Source organism: Peromyscus leucopus, chromosome 23, assembly GCF_004664715.2.
Source record: "Peromyscus leucopus breed LL Stock chromosome 23, UCI_PerLeu_2.1, whole genome shotgun sequence".
Taxonomy (NCBI): domain Eukaryota; kingdom Metazoa; phylum Chordata; class Mammalia; order Rodentia; family Cricetidae; genus Peromyscus; species Peromyscus leucopus.
Genome location: NC_051082.1, coordinates 7,529,116 through 7,547,305, shown reverse-complemented (window position 1 = coordinate 7,547,305; position 18,190 = coordinate 7,529,116). Strand labels below are relative to the sequence as shown.

At 47.7% G+C, this 18,190-nt stretch overlaps 1 protein-coding gene and 1 long non-coding RNA gene across 2 annotated transcripts in view; one reads left to right on the top strand and one right to left on the bottom strand.

Moving 5' to 3' along the window:
- The window catches only part of Srrm4 (serine/arginine repetitive matrix 4), a 166,225-nt gene extending 155,163 nt beyond the window's left edge, over positions 1-11,062 (top strand). The window contains exons 9-13 of the mRNA XM_037198640.1: positions 474-781; positions 5,149-5,352; positions 8,047-8,157; positions 8,806-8,934; positions 10,707-11,062. Coding sequence (XP_037054535.1) covers positions 474-781; positions 5,149-5,352; positions 8,047-8,157; positions 8,806-8,934; positions 10,707-10,992 — 1,038 coding nt within the window. The 3' untranslated portion in view covers positions 10,993-11,062. The remainder of the gene's footprint in view (positions 1-473; positions 782-5,148; positions 5,353-8,046; positions 8,158-8,805; positions 8,935-10,706) is intronic.
- LOC119086579 lies at positions 489-11,145 on the bottom strand. The gene is made up of 2 exons (XR_005089892.1): positions 11,061-11,145; positions 489-760 (listed from the first exon to the last, which is right to left on the bottom strand). It is a non-coding gene; the product is annotated as an uncharacterized LOC119086579 (long non-coding RNA).
- Between the last annotated feature and the right edge of the window lie 7,045 nt (positions 11,146-18,190).

Genomic DNA, 18,190 nt, shown 5'->3' with positions numbered 1-18,190 from the left:
TATCTCCTTTTGTGTTTTTAATTTCCAAGATCTAATTTTTGAGGCCTGTAGCCCCCTTTTTCTTTTTTATCCCCCTCCCCCATTCCTTTATTTTTATTATTGTTTGAAGTTAAGGGTGTCTACAGCCCTCCCCCTTCTATTGATTTATCTCCTTTGTTTGAGTTTCTTAGAGATTACATTTTTGTATCATTTCCCTTTACTTTTGTTTGATCTGAGTCGCATGCCTTTTCCCTGCATGATTCCTAAAATCTTCCAGTTACTCTAGCAGGGGGTAAAAAAAATATATATATACTCTAGAGGTCTCCTAGTTCTGTGGAATTCTTTCAGGAATTTGTGCTTTTGTTTTTTGGGCGTCTCTTCTCTCCCCTTCTCTCTTTGCTTTCGTTACAGTGACTCATGATGGTTAACATTCTTGGTTACTTAACACACAGCCCCGGAGCTCAGCAGTGTCCGACGGGTCTTTTTGCTTTCAGATCTCTGGGTCGGGGTCTGCGGCTGACCTCTTTAGCAAATCAGCCAGCCCGCTCACCGCCTCCTCCCGAGGGCGCTCGCAGGAGTACGACTCGGGCCATGACACGTCCTCGCCGCCCTCCACGCAAACCAGCTCAGCCAGGTCCCGGGGCCAGGAGAAGGGGAGCCCCGGTGGGGGTCTGAGCAAGAGTCGGGACCTCAACTGTGGCAACACTTCTGATTCAGGGAACTCCTTCACCACCTCCTCCCCGCAGAACAAGGGGGCTGTTTTGGAGAACGTCTCTCCTACCTGCAGGAGCAGTGAGTCAAGGTCAGTACATTTGAGGGTACGAGGATCCCCACTTCAGCATGACTTTTTTTTTTTCCCCCGAGACAGGGTTCCTCTGTGTAGCTTTGGAGCCTGTCCTGGAACTTGCTCTGTAGACCAGGCTGGCCTCGAACTCACAGAGATCTGCCTTCCTCTGCCTCCCAAATGCTGGGCTAGTGTCATTTTCTTATAGTCTCATCACAGTGCCCTGCCCTTCCTAGGCATCTTTATTAGAAAAAGAAAGGACCATCTATTCAAATTAGCTTGATTTAAAAAATATATAGCCAGACACTAGCTTCAGGTACCGCCAGACCCAGGGGTTCAAAAGGTGCTACTGCCTCTTTCTCTTTTGAATTCTACCTCTCAGCTCTGCTCCCACGCTCTGTTGGCTTCATTCTCAAGCAGACCGGCCCAGAGCTTTGCAGATAGGCTCAGCACCTGCGTCTCCAACCAGCAGGCAGAAGAATGCCTCCACCCCGCCCCCAACAAAAATCTTAGCAAAAATACCCAAACAGGTACTTATTGGCTCTGCTTGGCCCAGCTTGGGTCATGTGTCCCCTCAAACCAGTCTCTCTGGCCCAGCAGGTGCTGAGTTACAGGCTAGAGCCAGATGTTTCTGCAGGAAAAGCCAGAGTGTTGATATCAGGAGGGAGGGATGGACGGCAGGGAGACAAAAATAGATGCCAGTTTGCTGAGAGTGTCGGGGAAAGTCCAACATGAACTTCATTTAAGTCGCTGTCAGTGAAAAACATACCATAGTACTGACCAAAATCAATTTAAAACATATTCACACACACACAAAAATCTGTTTACATATGGTAATAGGAGTTTTAGTCATACTTTCTAGAACTTGGAGGCAACCAAGTCTTTTAGGTGAATAAACTGTGGTATATCCAGACTCTAGAATATAACAACAACAACAATAATAATAACAGCGTGCTATCCATTTATACAAAAGACACACACAGTTCCAGCTACATGAAAGTATAACACATGATACATCATTCATGATGGGTAAATGTCCAGTGACTCATCAAAAGTCATAGGATATATAACACCAAGAGTAAGCCTGACAGAAACTATGGGCTTTGGGTGATGGTATGAGGTGTTAGCTCCTCAGTTCTAACACATGGACTACTTTGGTGAGGGACGTTGTTTGTGGGAGATGAAGTCCTGGAGGCCAGGAGGCCCTTGCTTTGTGCTCAGTTGTGCCCTGAAATTAAAAGTATTCTAAAAATAAAACTTCTTCATGAAGAACACACAGCTACCACTGTAAAGTTGAGGTATGGGTCCTTTCATTTGATGCTACGCTGGGTGCATGCATTTTTCCTTCTGAAAATACAGCTACACGTTTGTTTACAAGCCAATGACAATTCCATCATCTCATCACCAACTGCTCTGTCACTCAAGCAGTCACAGCAAACAGCAGCTGGGGAGACAGCGGTTAAAATGCTTGCCAAGCAAGCAGTGTAAATGTCAGGTGGGCGTGATGGCCTGCCTGTAATTCTACCCTCCGGAGGCAGAGACAAGGGATCCCCGGAGCAAGTGGGCTAGTGAGACTAGGCTTATCAGTAAGCTCTGGATTTAACTGAGAGACCCTGCCTCAAAGAAGAAAGAGGCGAGTGATGGAGGTAGCTTTCTGGCATCAGCTTGTGTTTCCCCCAAAAACATACACCCACATCCATACACACATGCACACAGAACACATGCACGTACATACACATGAAAAGAATCTGAAAAAACATAAATCGCGTTATAATGCTGACCGCTAGATGTACTCTCGAAAGAGTAGTTGTTAAAATTTGCTGGCCACTTAGTCTGCACCATCCATTCAGTTACATCTCTCAACTTCTTACCAGACACACCCTCATGGCAGCACTCAGCTTGATGCTAGGAGTGAGAAAATGACAGGGCTCTTTTTCCTGACTTCAGAATTCACTAGGTGTATGGGTAGGGGAAGTTGGCTCGCACACTCTACCCAGAGAAACACTGGGTCTTTCCTCCTGCCAGGGATTCAAGTCCACCTTTGTTCCACGTGGCCAAGATTTCCAAATGATGGCCATACCCCACTCAAGCATGGAAGCAGTGACAGTTTCTTCAAGGACAGAGCACCTCTTATCTCTAACACAAGACCCAGTCAGGCTTCAGTGCTGGACAAACAGCTTGGGTCTGCATGTAGCCCGGCCTCTGGTTTGCCCGCTCTGGGATGTCCCTGTCCTCAGCTCCTGCCCACGCTTGGTGGGAGGCAGAGTTGGGTCAGTGCAAATGTCAGCCTCTCCAAGAGCAGACAGCAAAGTTCCCACATGGGAGAAGAAGGCGGCCACGTATCTACTGACACACTAAAGTGCTGTGATTTGGGAGAATAGAGAGAGAAAGAGCAATAATAATGATGATGATGAAAAAGTATTAGTATTAATTAATTAAAAAGCCACTAGTGATCCAGATAACATAATAGACACTGGGAAAAATGCTTCTCACAAATAGCGTTCCTCAGCTCCTATTGGTGTCTTTTTGCAACAGGCACTATTATAACCTTTTTGTAAACTGATAGGAAACTGAGGCACAGACTCAGACAAAATCATTTAAGAAGCAGCAATAGCAGCATTTCAATTCAGACCTGTCTCTAAAACTAGACCCTAAGTCCAAGAGATATATAGCTGTTACTTGCTTCATTTGATATACATAGACAGCCAAATTAAATAATTTAGAACCAGCCTTTCACTTTGGAATGTAAATGATGGTGAAATCATGAGTATTTATGTCCTGCCAGCTATGGACAAAGGGCTCAATAAATATGGAATAAGTGAAGAGATATGAGCTGAAAGTCAAGGGCACCCCAGATGCAGAGGGTAAGGAATTGGAGAGGTGACAGGGATGAGTGTGTGCGGCTAGACAGATCCAAGTTTGGAATTGAGTGACCTTGAACAAGTCACCACTCCTTCTGAGCCCCCTCCTTAGTTTGGTCATAACCATAGGACCAGATATACAATGTTATTGAAAAAAATCAAATGAAAGAGCCCAAGACACAGACAGGATGGCTAAGATGACACATGACAAACACGTGTGGAGGATATCAAGTCCAGGGGGGGCACACACACCCCATCAGCTCAATATCCAGGGCAGAAGATACATGGAATCCTAAGACCAAATGAGTCCTGTAGGCATGGGGGAAGGGCCAAGCAGAAGGGGCCATGGCAACACACAGGAGACCGTCAACCCAGAATGGGAATAGAGAGACTGTCCTAAGAGGCTTTTCAAAGAAGGTGGGGTCAAGTCAAGGCAGAGCCACGTGTAGAGGAAGTTGCCAACATGTTCTATGGTCTGGAGACAAAGGACAGAATAGGACATTTTGTTTGGGGAGAACAGCCTGTTAGGAACAAGAGCCAAGACTGTAGAGGTGAGCCAAAGCCAGATCATCATGAATCTTTCAAGATTTATGGTAGTTTTCAAACTATATTAATGTGATTTGAAGTTGACTCTTGGCCTAATCAAATGAACATGTCTTCATGAGGACCTCAGAAGGAGTTCAGAATGGCCCTAGACAAGAGAGACTATAAAGCAAAGATTCCCCATACCCTTTGTCTGATTGTGAACAAACCTCCATCCACCGGTTTTGGGAGTCTCTCAATCTTTCCATCTGCAAAGTGGGCTACATCAAAGTTGCCCAAGCACGGGTCACGTTCTTGATTCTTTTAAACTATATTCACACTGGTTTGTTTATTGTGATCATATCACTATTTCTGTATGGAAATGTGTATCCCTTTCTGAAACATAATAAATAGAAAGCACCTGTGGTAATCGGATGAAGCCAGTGTATCTAACTCAGGTCAGTTACAGTTCCCTGCTCAAGGCTCTGACCCCAAGGCCTGTTCCTTTATCTTGGGGAGATTACAAAGTGTTAGAGAGGTGTTAAAAACCCAGGAGCACCCAGCCAGGGCTTTCTCATTCACACAATCAGAAGGACTGGGCAAGGACAAGAAAGAGGGAGGGAGGAATCTCTCACCACATGATTTGAAGTTGTTTAGCCTTGTGCCCACAAGGGCCTCCTGGAATGCTCTCAAGTGGCCCCCTGGTGTGGTATGTACCTCCTACCTGGGGGATGCTGAATTGGATTAAATATCATTCTACTTGGGAGGTCTTTTCTATCTCTGCCTTTCTAAATTCGGTCACCTGGAAGTTCTTCCCAGAAAGGGGGGAGGTGGAAAGAGGAACTGGGGATATTCTATCTTAGAGCAGGAGAGATGGCTCAGTGGTTAAGAAGGCATTCTATCCTAGGCAAAGGTGATAGAGGGAATACCAGGTCAAGGTGTGCCCCCCCCCCCCTCAAGCAAGGGCAGCGGGATAATGACAGATGTTTCTCCCTCCTGCAGAGGATTTCAGTCTCCATGTCTACAGTGTGCTGAAGTGAAGAAGTCTAGTTTGGCCCCATCCACAGCCCGGAGCTCCCCCATCAAAGAGTGCTCCCGTAGCTCCTCCTACACCAGCACTCGATCCTCCAGTCCCTCTTCCCGGTCCCCAAACCACAGAGCCTCCCCTAGGTACACCCGGAGCCGGTCCACTTCCTCCGAAAAAAGGTGAGTACGTCTTTGACTTTTGATCTGCAGTTGACTGTCAAGTCAAGCTTGACTTTGGGTATCTGCTCCAGCCATTGCTGCTGATAACCTTGGGAAAGGCAATCAACATCTCTGAGCCCCCATTTCCTTGCGTGAAAAACAAAAATATTAAGAATGCATGGCTCAGTGGCCCAATGGCTCCTGCCTGAAGCAAAAGCACTTAAAACATGACGAGCATTCATTGTTACTGTTTCTGTTGGCGTGAGGATGAGACGAGTGTCAATTAACTTCTGCATAAAAAAGTAACCAACATCATCCTTCGTATAAAATGAATTCACTTAATCCCCATAATTGTGCAGATTAGCGATTTATGCTGGGCTCAACAAGCTGGTTCTGTCCTCAGCCCCCTCGTGTGTTTTTGACCGGATGGCGAGTTGGCTCGGGGCTGGGAATTGAAAGTCATCCAATGATTAGTTGTCTCTGCTCTGCTCTGTGTTGTCTCTCATCCACCAGCAGACCTATCTGCTTGTACACATGGTAATGACAAGGAGAGAGAGAGAGAGAGAGAGAGAGAGAGAGAGAGAGAGAGAGAGAGAGAGAGAGCAGTAATGTATAAGGCTTCCTTACTTCTCAGCTTGAAGTATCATTCCATCCCTCCTGCTGTTCTATTAGGCCATAATAAGTCACAAGACCCATCCAGAAGAGTCTCCCTTAATGAGAGGAGTTACAGAGTAACATTTCAGGGATTGTGCAAGATAGAGAGAGAAGAACTGTAGCTGTTTTTGTATTCTGTTTCAATAACCATTGGTATTGCTTGGTTACCTTGTATGGAATAGCTCTGACTTTGAACATACAGACAGGAGATCTCAGGAAACGGAAGAGCCCATCTAATCCAACCCTCAGGGCCTCCTTGAGCCTAGCTTCCTTCTTCAAACAAAAATTTTTTAATTTCAATTTCTTTGAGATTTCAAACGAAAATTTAAAAAAGAAAAAAAAAAAAAAAAAAAACAGCAAGCTGGTTGTTCCTCTTCCACAACCATATAATCAACATTCAACATTCAGTTGCTTCCTTGGTTGGTAATTTCAAAACCAGCACTTGCCTTTTTTTTCTATAAGATTTCTCAATGCAAATGCAAAGGACAGTCTGGCAGGCACTTTCCCAGGGGCACAATTGCAATAGGAATGAGCTCTTCCTTCCCCCCCCCCCCCCCGTCATGTTCTCTAGGTGCCGTAAAGAGAGAGAGAGAGGGGGGGGGCAACAGGGCTCATAATTTAGATGCATCACCAAGAGTTGCCCTTCCCCTATTGTCTACGGGAGATAGGATCCAGGATCCCCAATGGATACCTGTAGCCAAACTCTTGGCTAAGTACCAAATCCTATCATGACATGGCCCATCCCCCTTTGTAACTAAGCACCTGTCGTACACTATGATGGAAGTGTTTTCAATGTGAGGTGTCGTAGCAAAATTAACATGAGCTCTGCTTCTCTTGTTTCCTGGAGATCTCTGTTCTTGCCACATATCTTAGTACACTCGGCCTCTGGTCTTCCTTTCTTTCTCTCTCTCTCTCTCTTTCCTTCTTCCTTTTCTTCCCTCCTTCCTTTCTTATTGGATGGACAATGCTTATGCTCTCACTTAGTAGAAGTATGTCACTACTCCTTTCTGACATGTGTAAGTTACTAGTGTTACTACTCTCGTACTTGTGGGTCATTTTTAAGTAAATAGAGATTGCTTGCACATGAGCACTACAATCCTGCCATGGTAGATCTACAATCCTGCCATGGTAGATCTACAATCCTGCCATGGTAGATCTACAATCCTGCCATGGTAGATCTACAATCCTGCCATGGTAGATCTGATCACACAAATGCTACCTACTAACCGCCAAGTAGCATAGACATCATGGATACCCTGGACAAAGAAATAACTCACTTCGTAGTAGGTGCTACTCAGAATGTTTTGAAATGTAAAACTTATGAATTATTTGTTTATAGAATTTTCCACTTCTTATTTTTTTTTTCAATCCATTCATGAAGCCATAGAAAAGCAAAACCATGGGTAAGCATGTGGGGGGTGGAGAGGGACTGCTATAATCTGCAGAAGTCAAAAACACTTTTTGTAGCCAGACTCTCTTGGATTCATATGTCCACTAGCTGTGTGACCCTGGTCAAATTACATCACCTCTCTGTGTCTTTGTTTCTCCATCTGTAATATGAAATTAATAACAGTTCCTAACCCTGGCATGTGTTGAGGATTAAGTGAGACACATGCATTTTCAGTTCAATGCCTGGCACATAATCAAATGTATAATAGTCATAGTTAACGTTTCCAGTGTATTGGCTAATTGGCACTTAGTGTATATACCAATATGCTAAGTGATTTGCTCTAATTTAGATTTACAGCCAACTTTGTAGGGGTGGTCCTCCTTTGCCATTCTGCAGACGAGAAAATAGAAGCCTAGAGTAGTGGAATCAAGGGCCCAAGACCACACAGCTAAAAAGTGGCCGGGACAATAAGCATTCAGGAAATAACAGGAAGTTGTCAGTGTTAATATTAATTACTTGAAAAGGAGAGGGTTTCATTCTCTGGTTGTGGGTCCTTTAAAAGCCAGGCTTGCTCAAATAAAAAGAGCGCCGCCTGGGGGCCAGGTGCATGGAGCCTCAGCCGCCTGCACAACCCTAACACAGGACTTCAGAGGCTCTTCCCTCTTCCCCAGGTCCTACTCTCGCTCTCCCAGCTATTCCTCCAAGTCTGGCAAGAGGAGCCCGCCTAGCAGAAGCTCTAGGTCTCGTCGTAGTCCCAGCTATTCCCGCTACAGCCCCACCAGGTATGGACCCTCCCACCCACCCCCAGGGTGGGTCCTGCCTCATGGGCCACACCCCTTTACTCAGATCCTGAATTCTGGCCGTACCTCTCTGTGCCAATCTCCCAAGCCCTGCCCAATCCCTAGCCCTGAAGAGGTAGGGATGGGAATTCTTGCAATCCTGTTTGTCCAATCAAGAGTGGCAACCAGGCCTCAATACACCCTTTGACCTACTGTCCTTTTCGCACCCGGGCGCCCCATCTCCTTGCTCGATTGTTGCTTTCTCTTGCCCCTGCACTCACAACCCCAATTATTGCCCACCCCAGGGCCTCACCCACCTCACCCTCCTCACCCACCAACCTTTGTGCCTCCCTGCCAAGGGACACGGACATACACACACACACACACACACACACACACACACACACACACCACATACACACAAAGGCTACCAACCACTCTTGCTCATGGCCAGCTTGCCCCACGGTGCTCACCTAATCAGATTCTTCCCAAAGTGCATCATATTCCCTGTCTTCTCTGGGGCTCCTGGCAAAGGCCAGTATCAGTAGGGTGGCGGGGACAACAAAGTGTCTCACACAGAAATACCAGCAGAAAAGCCAGCCCAGCCTTAGTTACCTAGCAACCCCCCACCCTGCCGCTGCACCCCTTCAGGGACCCCAAGTATGGTGAGAAGGAATTGCAGCCCCGAGAGCGTGCACGCAGGCGGCGAAGGTCCTACTCACCCATGAGGAAACGCCGGAGAGACTCCCCAAGCCACCTGGAGGCTCGAAGGATAACCAGGTGAGACCCCAAAGCAGGGATCACCTGCTTCCAACCTTCTCCCCCACAGTCGCATTCTCTCATATGGACCTCGGGGCTGAGGCTGGGGTTCAAGCATTGTAGGAGCTCCAGGATGCCCCTTCCAACCTCTAAAATAATGATTTTTGATTCAAAGCCTACCCTAGGATGGAATCATATCAGGATCCCAATCTGCTAGGCTGTGATGGGGAAGGAACCCAGACAGCACGTGGACTACGCTTGCCCCGGGACTCAGGGAAAGACAGTGGGCCAGTCTGAGGAGCAGTGTGTAGCCTAGGAGGTGGTCCTGGAGGCTGGGGACCCAGCTGGTGCTAAGAGGAGAGGGTTAGAAAGGGGAGGGGGTGTGGGACTGGCTAGAGAATGGGGACCCAGACCACCACAGGGCAGAGCATTGGCCTGGTGGTGAAGCCCCACCTCAATGGAGGTAGTCCTTTACCCTACCGTATTTAAATGCCAGGTTACAATTAAACTATTCATGCTTATACTGCAAACCAAGTTCAGATAGCACAAATAACATGATTGGGATTTCCAAGGACTTAAACGGAGCTGTGGTGAGTGAAGGAAACGTCAGATTTTGAGTTAAGACCTGGTTTCCCAGGGAACCTAGAGTCCTTTCCCCTCCTCCGGGCTGTTTTCTCACCCACAAAACATGGCATAACTCCCAGGAACGTCACATGGAAGAGCTGAAAGAGGACAAAAAAATGTGACCCCGCCTTGTAAATTTAAACGCGGGACATGCTGTAATCTATCATTATTGACTGAATGATGAGAAGAGGTGGAAGACGTGACCTGTGACAGCTAAAGTCTCTGAGGAGAAAAGCTGTCGGGAGAGAAGGCAAAGGCTGTGAGAAATTGTATTTCTCAGGCCTTGAAAGCTGGGAGAATGGCTGGATGGCGTCCCCAAACTAGGTTATCTTTCCCAACATCCCCACTCCTCCCAGAGACCCACAGGGGAAGGGATTCTGGAAGCCCATTGGATCCATCATGCAGAGGACCAGGAGGCCGGCAGGACAAGAGCAGGGGGCTGGGGGTGATGGATGGAGTTGCCTGCTCAAATGGTCCACAGTGCTCTCTTCCCAGCATCCGTGATTGTCCTTGTCACTGGTTACCCATGCTGCTGGTTAGCTGGTGGTGGCTGTATTTCACTTTCTTAAATTCAATATGCCCTTTTTCACAGCTCCCCCCAACGCCCCCCCCACACACACAGAAACACCCCGTGTACTTATTTTTTTAAGAAGAAATGATATGCTGCAGTAAATGGAAAAAACCAGCCTCCCCCCCCTAGAAATAGAACCTACTAGAAATAGAAGTTTCTAGTTAAAAGTAAAAATAGCAAAATAAAACTTCAATTGAAGTGTCGATGCAGATATTGTTGCCAGCTGAGAACTCTGAGCCCCAGGTCTGATTTGTTGATTTATTTATTTATTTATTTATTTATTTATTTATTTATTTATTTATCTATCTTTTCTTTCTTTCTTTCTTTCTTTCTTTCTTTCTTTCTTTCTTTCTTTCTTTTTTAAGTGACTATCGCTTTTTTTCAGGATACTAAACCAGGCTTTTTCTTTGATCTCAAAACTATGAGAGGAGAAGAGATGGAGGAATTTGTTTTTGTTTTGTTGGGGTTTGGAGTTATTGCGGTTTCCTTTTTCTCCCTAAGAGACTGGGGGATGGAAGGACATTGCTTTCCCTGGGAACAGCGCCAGCGCTCCCTGAGAGCTGAGCCCTCACCTGCTTCCTATCTCTGGTCCCTACAGTGCCCGCAAACGCCCCATCCCTTACTACCGACCCAGCCCCTCCTCATCCAGCAGCCTCAGCAGCGCCTCCTCCTGGTACAGCAGCAGCAGCAGCCGCTCGGCCAGCCGCAGTTACTCCCGGAGCCGGAGTCCCAGCCGGAGCCGCAGCAGGAGCCAGACCCGGAGCCGGACGCGGACCAGCCGCAGCTCCAGCTCCCGCAGCCTCAGCGTAGGCTCCCGGAGCCGCAGTCGGAGTCGGAGCCTGAGCTACAGCTCGGCAGAAAGCTATGCCAGCACGAGGCGCTAAGCAAGGGCCCTCCCTCGCCACTGCCCACCGGGAAGACCCCTCTGTACTCTGCCAGTCTCCTTTACTACCTGCTCTTCACGCCCGCTCCCTGGTGACAGATACGGAGGGCTCCTGACTCCTGTCCTCTGTGCTTTCCTGGGAAGGTGGGGCGGGATACAGGGACTTCTATTCCTTTGCCAAGCTGCTAGGAGCCTTTACCAGCACCACCCTGAGAGTCATCTGGGCCGACGGAGAGGGCCACCTGTGGAAAGCTATGATTGATGACTCAAAAGTGTGGGCCTGGCCAAGACACGTGGCGATATCTCTGTTCTACTCAGCCGCTGCTCACAGGATACCCACTGGAGGCCAGGGTCAATCCATCCCCCCTCCCCCTGCCCTCCTTCCCCCCTCCTTCAATCTCATGGCTGCACATTTTGGACCCCAGTGTTAGGAAGAGAGGAGACCAAGGGCAAAGTCCAACAGAAGAGCTCAGAGCTTTTTAACCTCCCTCCCAACATGGGCCAAGGCTGGGAGCTCCTGGGTCCTGCTGGGAGAAATCAGACATGAGCAGAGGAGGTGGATGCTATTGTTGTTGGTAGATGTGGGGGGAAGATTGGAGATGGGTTCTCTAGTTATAGCAGCAAAGAGTCAGGTCATTCGCTCTCTTAGCATGTCAGCATGGCCAGGGAAGGGATTCCAGCAGGTTCCAGCTCTGTGGAGACCCTCATGCGGGGCCTCGTGACCCCATGGGGATAAGGAGACAGTGGAACCATCAGCATACTTTGGGCTACAGCCCTCCTTCCCAAATTTGCCTCATCCCCAGTAAGCTGGCACCAACTTGGTTCCACGGGACCATCTGCTGAGCATTCCCAGTGCTGTGGCTAGCAGCCAGTCTCCAGCGCCAGCCAGTCTGCCCCTGCCCTCCAGTTGGCGCCCGCCAGCCCCCCTCCACATTGCCCAGACTGCCACACCCTTGATTCTACCCAGGGCAGGCTGGCACCTGCCGTCTCACATGAAGACCACTCTCTTTGCCTCTCAGGAATTTTGCCAGGATGGGACATTGCATTTAGCTCAGTGTTGTGGGGGAAAGACCCAAATACAGAGAGCCTGGGACAGAGGGACTTGAGTGGTCCCTGGCTTGGGGATCCTGCAAGTTTAGGAAAGTCCAGGGGTTGTTGCTGCCCTCACTCCACCTTCTTCCTGCCCAGGGCTGGGCAGCAAGGGTAAGCTGCCCTCTGACACACAAATGCCATCAGCTGCTTGGTCTGCAGAAGACATTGGGAACAGGCAGGCAAGAGAGAGAGAGGAGAGAGTCCTTAAAATAAACCCTCGGGCATCCCCCTCACCACCTGCCTGGCTTTCCAGAGCCTTGTGGGTGTCAAGTTTGTGATGACAACAGCTGAGCAGGCCAGGGCACACGGAGAGAAAGAGGTTCTTTCCCAGCTTTGGACACTGAAGCGTGATGGACGCAAGGACACAACATTATTTATCCCTCTTGCTCCAAGGTAAACATTTGAGGAGGGAAAAAAAAATTCCCATCTTAAAAGCAGTGACCTCTCCATGCCAATCTTTCCCAACCTACCAGCCTGGGGGGGTCCCGTGAGCGCCAGGGAAGTCTGTCATCAAGTAGGCGAGGAGGAACATCAGTGGCCACACCGGCCTTCCCACCAAGGCTTCTTGCCCAGACCAAAACTCCGCCCACCAAGACTCAAGGATGCCTATGCCGACACCACAAGAGGCTGATGGCAGGTGCCTGGCACAGGAGTAGGTGCCCCAAGAGGGCACGTACAGCAACTGTAAATAACCCCCATCCCTGCCCAGGTCGCCAACTCCTCCTCGTTTCCCTCATTGGAGACAAAGGCTTCCGGGAGCCACCAAACCTCCTCAGCAGGACAGCTTGTGAAGGCACAAGAGCCTCTCTGGAAGACACAGACTATTTTCATTCAAACCACTCTAGGGGACCTTTTTGCCTGGGGCTCCTAGCAAACTTTTTATTTATTCGATTTATTTATTTTTTATTTATTTATTATTTATGTGATGAGCTCTTTTTCTCACCATTATCAGTATTTAATTATTTATTTATTTATTCAGAGGAATTGTGTGTCATGATAGGTGATCATGTGTGTATTGGGTGGGATGGTCTTCTAAATTATTTGTGCTTTTTTTTTTTTTTTTTTTTTTTTTTTTTAAATCCTGTTGCCATGGCTGCAGTTGGAGAGGCCAGAGGCATCTTGGTCTTTTCCATGAATGCTCTAAGCCCTGAGCATCTTGGAACTGACCCAGAAGCATGTAAGTCCCAAGGTTCATTATTCAGCTCGATGCCAGTGAGGTTCAGGCCTGCGCCTCACCTCCTTATACACACGCTGCACCACTACTGTATCAGAAAGATGAAGTCAGCCACAGAGTTCATGAGCCTAAATCCGAGGCTGGCATTAGCACGTAGCTACGCATATTTAAAAGAGCCCTGAAGGACTCTTCGACTAACTGCTTAGAGTCAGAGTGCCACGTCTTGGCCAGTCTCCAGTGGCATCCATGACAGAGCCACGGCCTTGTGATTGGGGAACCCTGTGGGTAAGAGTGGTTCAATACTAGCCCGGCTCTTGGAGACAAGGTGTCAGCTTGATGAGGTTTAATTGATGTTCACAGCTGGAGAGAAGGCAGGACTAACCCAGGGAAGACACTGTACTCTTCTTGATAACCGTAGAAGGCACCAACTCACCCCCTATGAGCAAAAAAAGGTGGGATTCATGTAAGTTGCACCTGCATCTCCTCCGGGTATCTAATTCCTCTCCCCCTAGCTTTTGAGATTGGAAAGCTTTTCTGTTTTGCCTGCAGTAGACACCACTGTTTTGTGAAGAGGGCATGGGCCATCCTGGGAGAAACCCACACAACCAGAGCAAACATCCTTTTCCTGTGATCTTTAGCTGTTCCATTGGGGTAGCACAAAGCTACTTCTGAAATTGGAAAATAAGATCCAGATGGAGGGGACAGCCAGATGTCCAACCCCCCCCCCCAAAAAAAAAGGTCATTTCTAAGCTCATTCTGGGATCTAGGACCTAGAGACTTTTATCAGTCCCGCCTTCCTGACCAACTGTCGGTGACTTCTGGCTGCTGACTACAGAGAACTCTTGCCCTTTCTGAAGTCATTTCCCATGGACTTTCAGGGGCCGGCTTGCCTGGTCCAGCTGTGGATTTAGTAAAACTTTCACCAAATCTCCGGCTCTTCCCTTCAACATGGCTGTCATACTCTAACCCAAGCAAGGTGTTGTTCTTCCCTTGGAAACAGTTTTCAGAAGGTAATTTAGATACCTCTGAGGCTAAGGTGCACCCTCTTCCTCCACCCCCCCTCCTCCTCTTCCTCCTCCATCTCTCTTCCTCATTCTCTTTCCCTCTGTACTGTTTTTCTTTCCAAGCAAACATAGACCTCTTTCCAGGACACTAATAACCTTGGCTAACTAGAAGCATTAAACCCTGGGGTATCTATCCACTTTACCCTCAATACTTTCTGCCTCTTGGGAATAACACTACTAGAAAGCAGTTTATAGCCATGTTCACACAGTGGTTAGCACATTGTGACGTGAAGGCTGTTCCCGGTGAGGATTTAGTTCAACCACCAACATCCAAAATGGGTGAGAATGGAGCCTGAGGTTAAGCAACATATTGCCAAAGCCCCTTGACTTTTCTGCTCTGGGCATGCTCTATGTGAATGAAACAGGACTGATGATTACCTTGTTGTGGGTTAGGATTTCCACTTAGTCAGGTGGAGTAGTTGACCAATAATTCTAGGCATTGGCCTGAGGCCTGAGAGAGTCAATACACACACACAATGAGTTTCACTGAGACTCAGGGGGAAGAGAAGAGGTTTGAAGTGCTACAAGGAGGTTCCCATTCTTAGGAACACACTGAAAACAGCACCCGAATTCCTACTGGACAGTGAGCGAACCCCAACTCGCCAGCAAGGACCATTCTTGTCCACCGAGGTTAGACTGCATTCCAGGCTGTCTTTGAGACCTCCATGGAAGGCAACTCAGCTTTTCAAGGAGCAGAATAAAATGGAAAGATTTTGGGAAGGAATTCGGGTCTCAGTCTCAGTGAGCCCCCCTCCTTACATTTCTCCGACCCATTCTTTCCCAAAAGGGCTTGCTTAACGAAGCGGCAATTCTGGGGTGCTACCAAAGGTCGAAGAAAGCAATGAGTTATGTCTTTCACAAGGTCAACTTCCAACTTTTTTTTTTTCTGTTGCATTTTTTCTTTTTTCTGTGGTGCCGGGGGTGGGACCCAAGGCCTTGCATACATGAGGCAAGTGCTCTAGCAAAGGAGCCACGCCTTCAGCCCTGTGCTCGATTCCCTTTGCCTCCGTCTCTTCTGGGTGTGTTCTGAATCGTCTCGGGGGCATTGTTTCTCACCTCGGTTTCCCTTCTGCTGAGCGGAAAATTTGATTTGATATTAAAACGACACAGGCCCTCCTCCACTGGCCAGCCCACCAGAGACACTTGGGCCAGACACAACATCGTTGGACAACCCTTTAAAGAACTCTGTTCCTTCTCAGTTCTGCACTGTTGGGCCAATGGCATCGACACTGTGGTCACCATCCCTCTGTGACTTTTTCTTCTGTTTGGGTATTTGGGTTTTGTTGTTCATCTCTGTTCTCGTTTTGTGAGTTGATTTTTTTTTTTTTTTTTTGGTGGTTGTCATTTTGCATTGTAAATACCATGATGTGAGCCTGTCCTCAGAACATGGCTTATTTAATAATTTATTATTATTTGCTATTTATTGAGTGGTATTGGGAAGGGAGAGGGACCAGCCCTCCCCCTGGATTGCTATTGGAAACCCATTCATCTCTCTGCTCTGGGTGCTGCTGTCTGTAGTGGGGAATTATCACCCAGGTAATGAATGCTGGAGTCACCAGACGAATTGGAACCAGCAGAAACAGAGGCTCCCGTCATACAAATTAAGTCCAAATGGAGCTAAAACACTGGTTATCTCCGGAAAACCTCATTTAGATGGAAATTAATTGAGGAACTCAAATGCCTGTACATGAACCAACTTCTATTAAAAAGTCACAACTAAAAAAAGAAAAATACAGAGAGAGAATCCTTTTTTTCTCCAGCCACATGAAATTATGTCTCATTTATTAACAAGCTGAGTCAAAGAGACAGCAATGGTGTTCCATTGTGCTTCTCTTGCCTTTGGGGATAAAGGTAGTGGGTCTTGGGTCTCGGGCTTGTCCTCCGTACTATAGGACTTGGCCAATATATTCTGGGGAGGGCGTGGGGGAGAGCTCTTCTCTGGTGCTGTGGACTCCATCCTAGTGGATGTTGTGACTCTATCTTTTTCTGGAAAGAAGAAAAGGGATGTGGGGCTTGGACTGATGTGCAGGGTTGGAATAGCTGAGCTGTGGGACACATTAAGGTTTCCTGAGTCCAACCTAAACTCTCCAAGGCCAGTGTCCCTGGAGTCATGATGGGGGAAAGAAACTGTCTTTGCCCTGTCCTGAATCTTCACTGTTGCCCATTGTCAGACCATATCCTCTACATTTATTCTGAGAAGCCGGTAACAAAGGTCCCATGGTGACTTTTCAGATAAAGCTGAGGCCTGTGGAAGGGAACTGTTAACTCCCAACTCCTGGAACTGGTGCCTGTCTGACTCTGTCCCTTGTCCCTCAGTGGCTCCCTTCCGGGGGTGGAGGGCCAAGCTGTGAGGACTCTGCACTGTGTCTTTTCTCTCCAGGCTAAGCTATTTCCTCAAGTGGCCATTGGCCAAGGACCTAGCTGATTCCACCACACTGGCTCAAGGGATTTGGTGCATCTCAAGGCCATTTCTCTACATGGGGGGCTGGGACTCCCATCTGAAAAATCCCAAAGCAGAGGAACCCCAAGTAGCCCAGCTCATCCTGACTGTCTAACATCTGCCCAGAATGTCTGCATTAGAGAGAGAAGCTGCTGTGTCCTCCAGCATCCTGAGAGAGTCTATCCTTGGCCCAGGCTTTCAAGTGACCACAGCCTGCCCAGGGTTCTCAGGTTTTCAGCCTGTAGGATTCATATCTCTGTTCTAATTAAAGGTCTATGGTATGGTGTTCTCATATGTGTCCTGGTGAGAAGGAAGATGAGGTATTAGGGAACTCTCATGGCTCACCTGCTGTGTCACACACACACACACACACACACACACACACACACACACACACCCCTCAGTGCATTTACTCAGTTTCCCAAACAGACTTGTAAGCACTTGGGTTTTACTTTTGTGTGAGTTTGTGAGTGTGGGGGGGGGCATGTGTGTGTGGTATGTATTCACACACATGCAGAGGACAAAGGATAACGTCACATGTCATTCTTTGGCTGCTGTCCAACTACTTTTTTGAGACAGAGTCTCTTACTGGCCTGATGACCAGTGAGCCCACCTGTCTCCACCTCCCCCAGTGCTAGGGTTAGACCTGTGAGACACCATGCCAAGCCTTTTTTAAAAAAAATTTTTATAATTTGATTTAATATTACCTATCAGCCACGGATTCCCCTGTCCTCCCTCCTCCCACCCCCCTCCCATTCCCATCTATCTCCTCCAGAGCAAGAACTCCTCAGGGGATTCAGCTCAACCTGGTAGATTCAGTCCAGGCAGGCCAAGCCTTTTTTTTTTGCATGTGATCTGGGGATCAAATTCAGTTCCTCACTTTCGTGAAGCAAGTGCTTTATTAACTGAGCTATCCACCCAGCCTGGGTTTTAGTAGCATCTCTGGGCTCCCTCAGGAAACCTATTCCAAATCATCTCATTGTACACCTCCTCTGCAATCCAAACATTAAACTTCCTTCCTCACAAGACAGAAACTGGAGCCTAGAGAAAAAAAAAAAAAAAGCCATTTTCCAAAGAACCACAGTCTCCAGAATGAAGAATAATTCAGACAAGCTGACTCAGAACAGCAGGCTGCCAATTCTCCTCCGTGGCTCCAGAACTTGTAAATATCTAACCTCTTTAATAGAGTTGTTTTTGTTTTGTTTTGTTTGTCTTGAGACTTTCATGGCCTGATAAAGATTTTTAGATCCTAAATATCTAGGACACGCTGACTGTTGACTGTGCAGCACTGTGACAAGGGCCACACCCTGTGGATGACTGGTTTGGTGATCTGTAGAATGGGTTCAGGGCAGCCACCTCCCTTAGCTGCTGTGGGAACAAAATAAGACCTTTCATTCTTTAAATACTCGAAAGGAGAAGAGCATTCAGT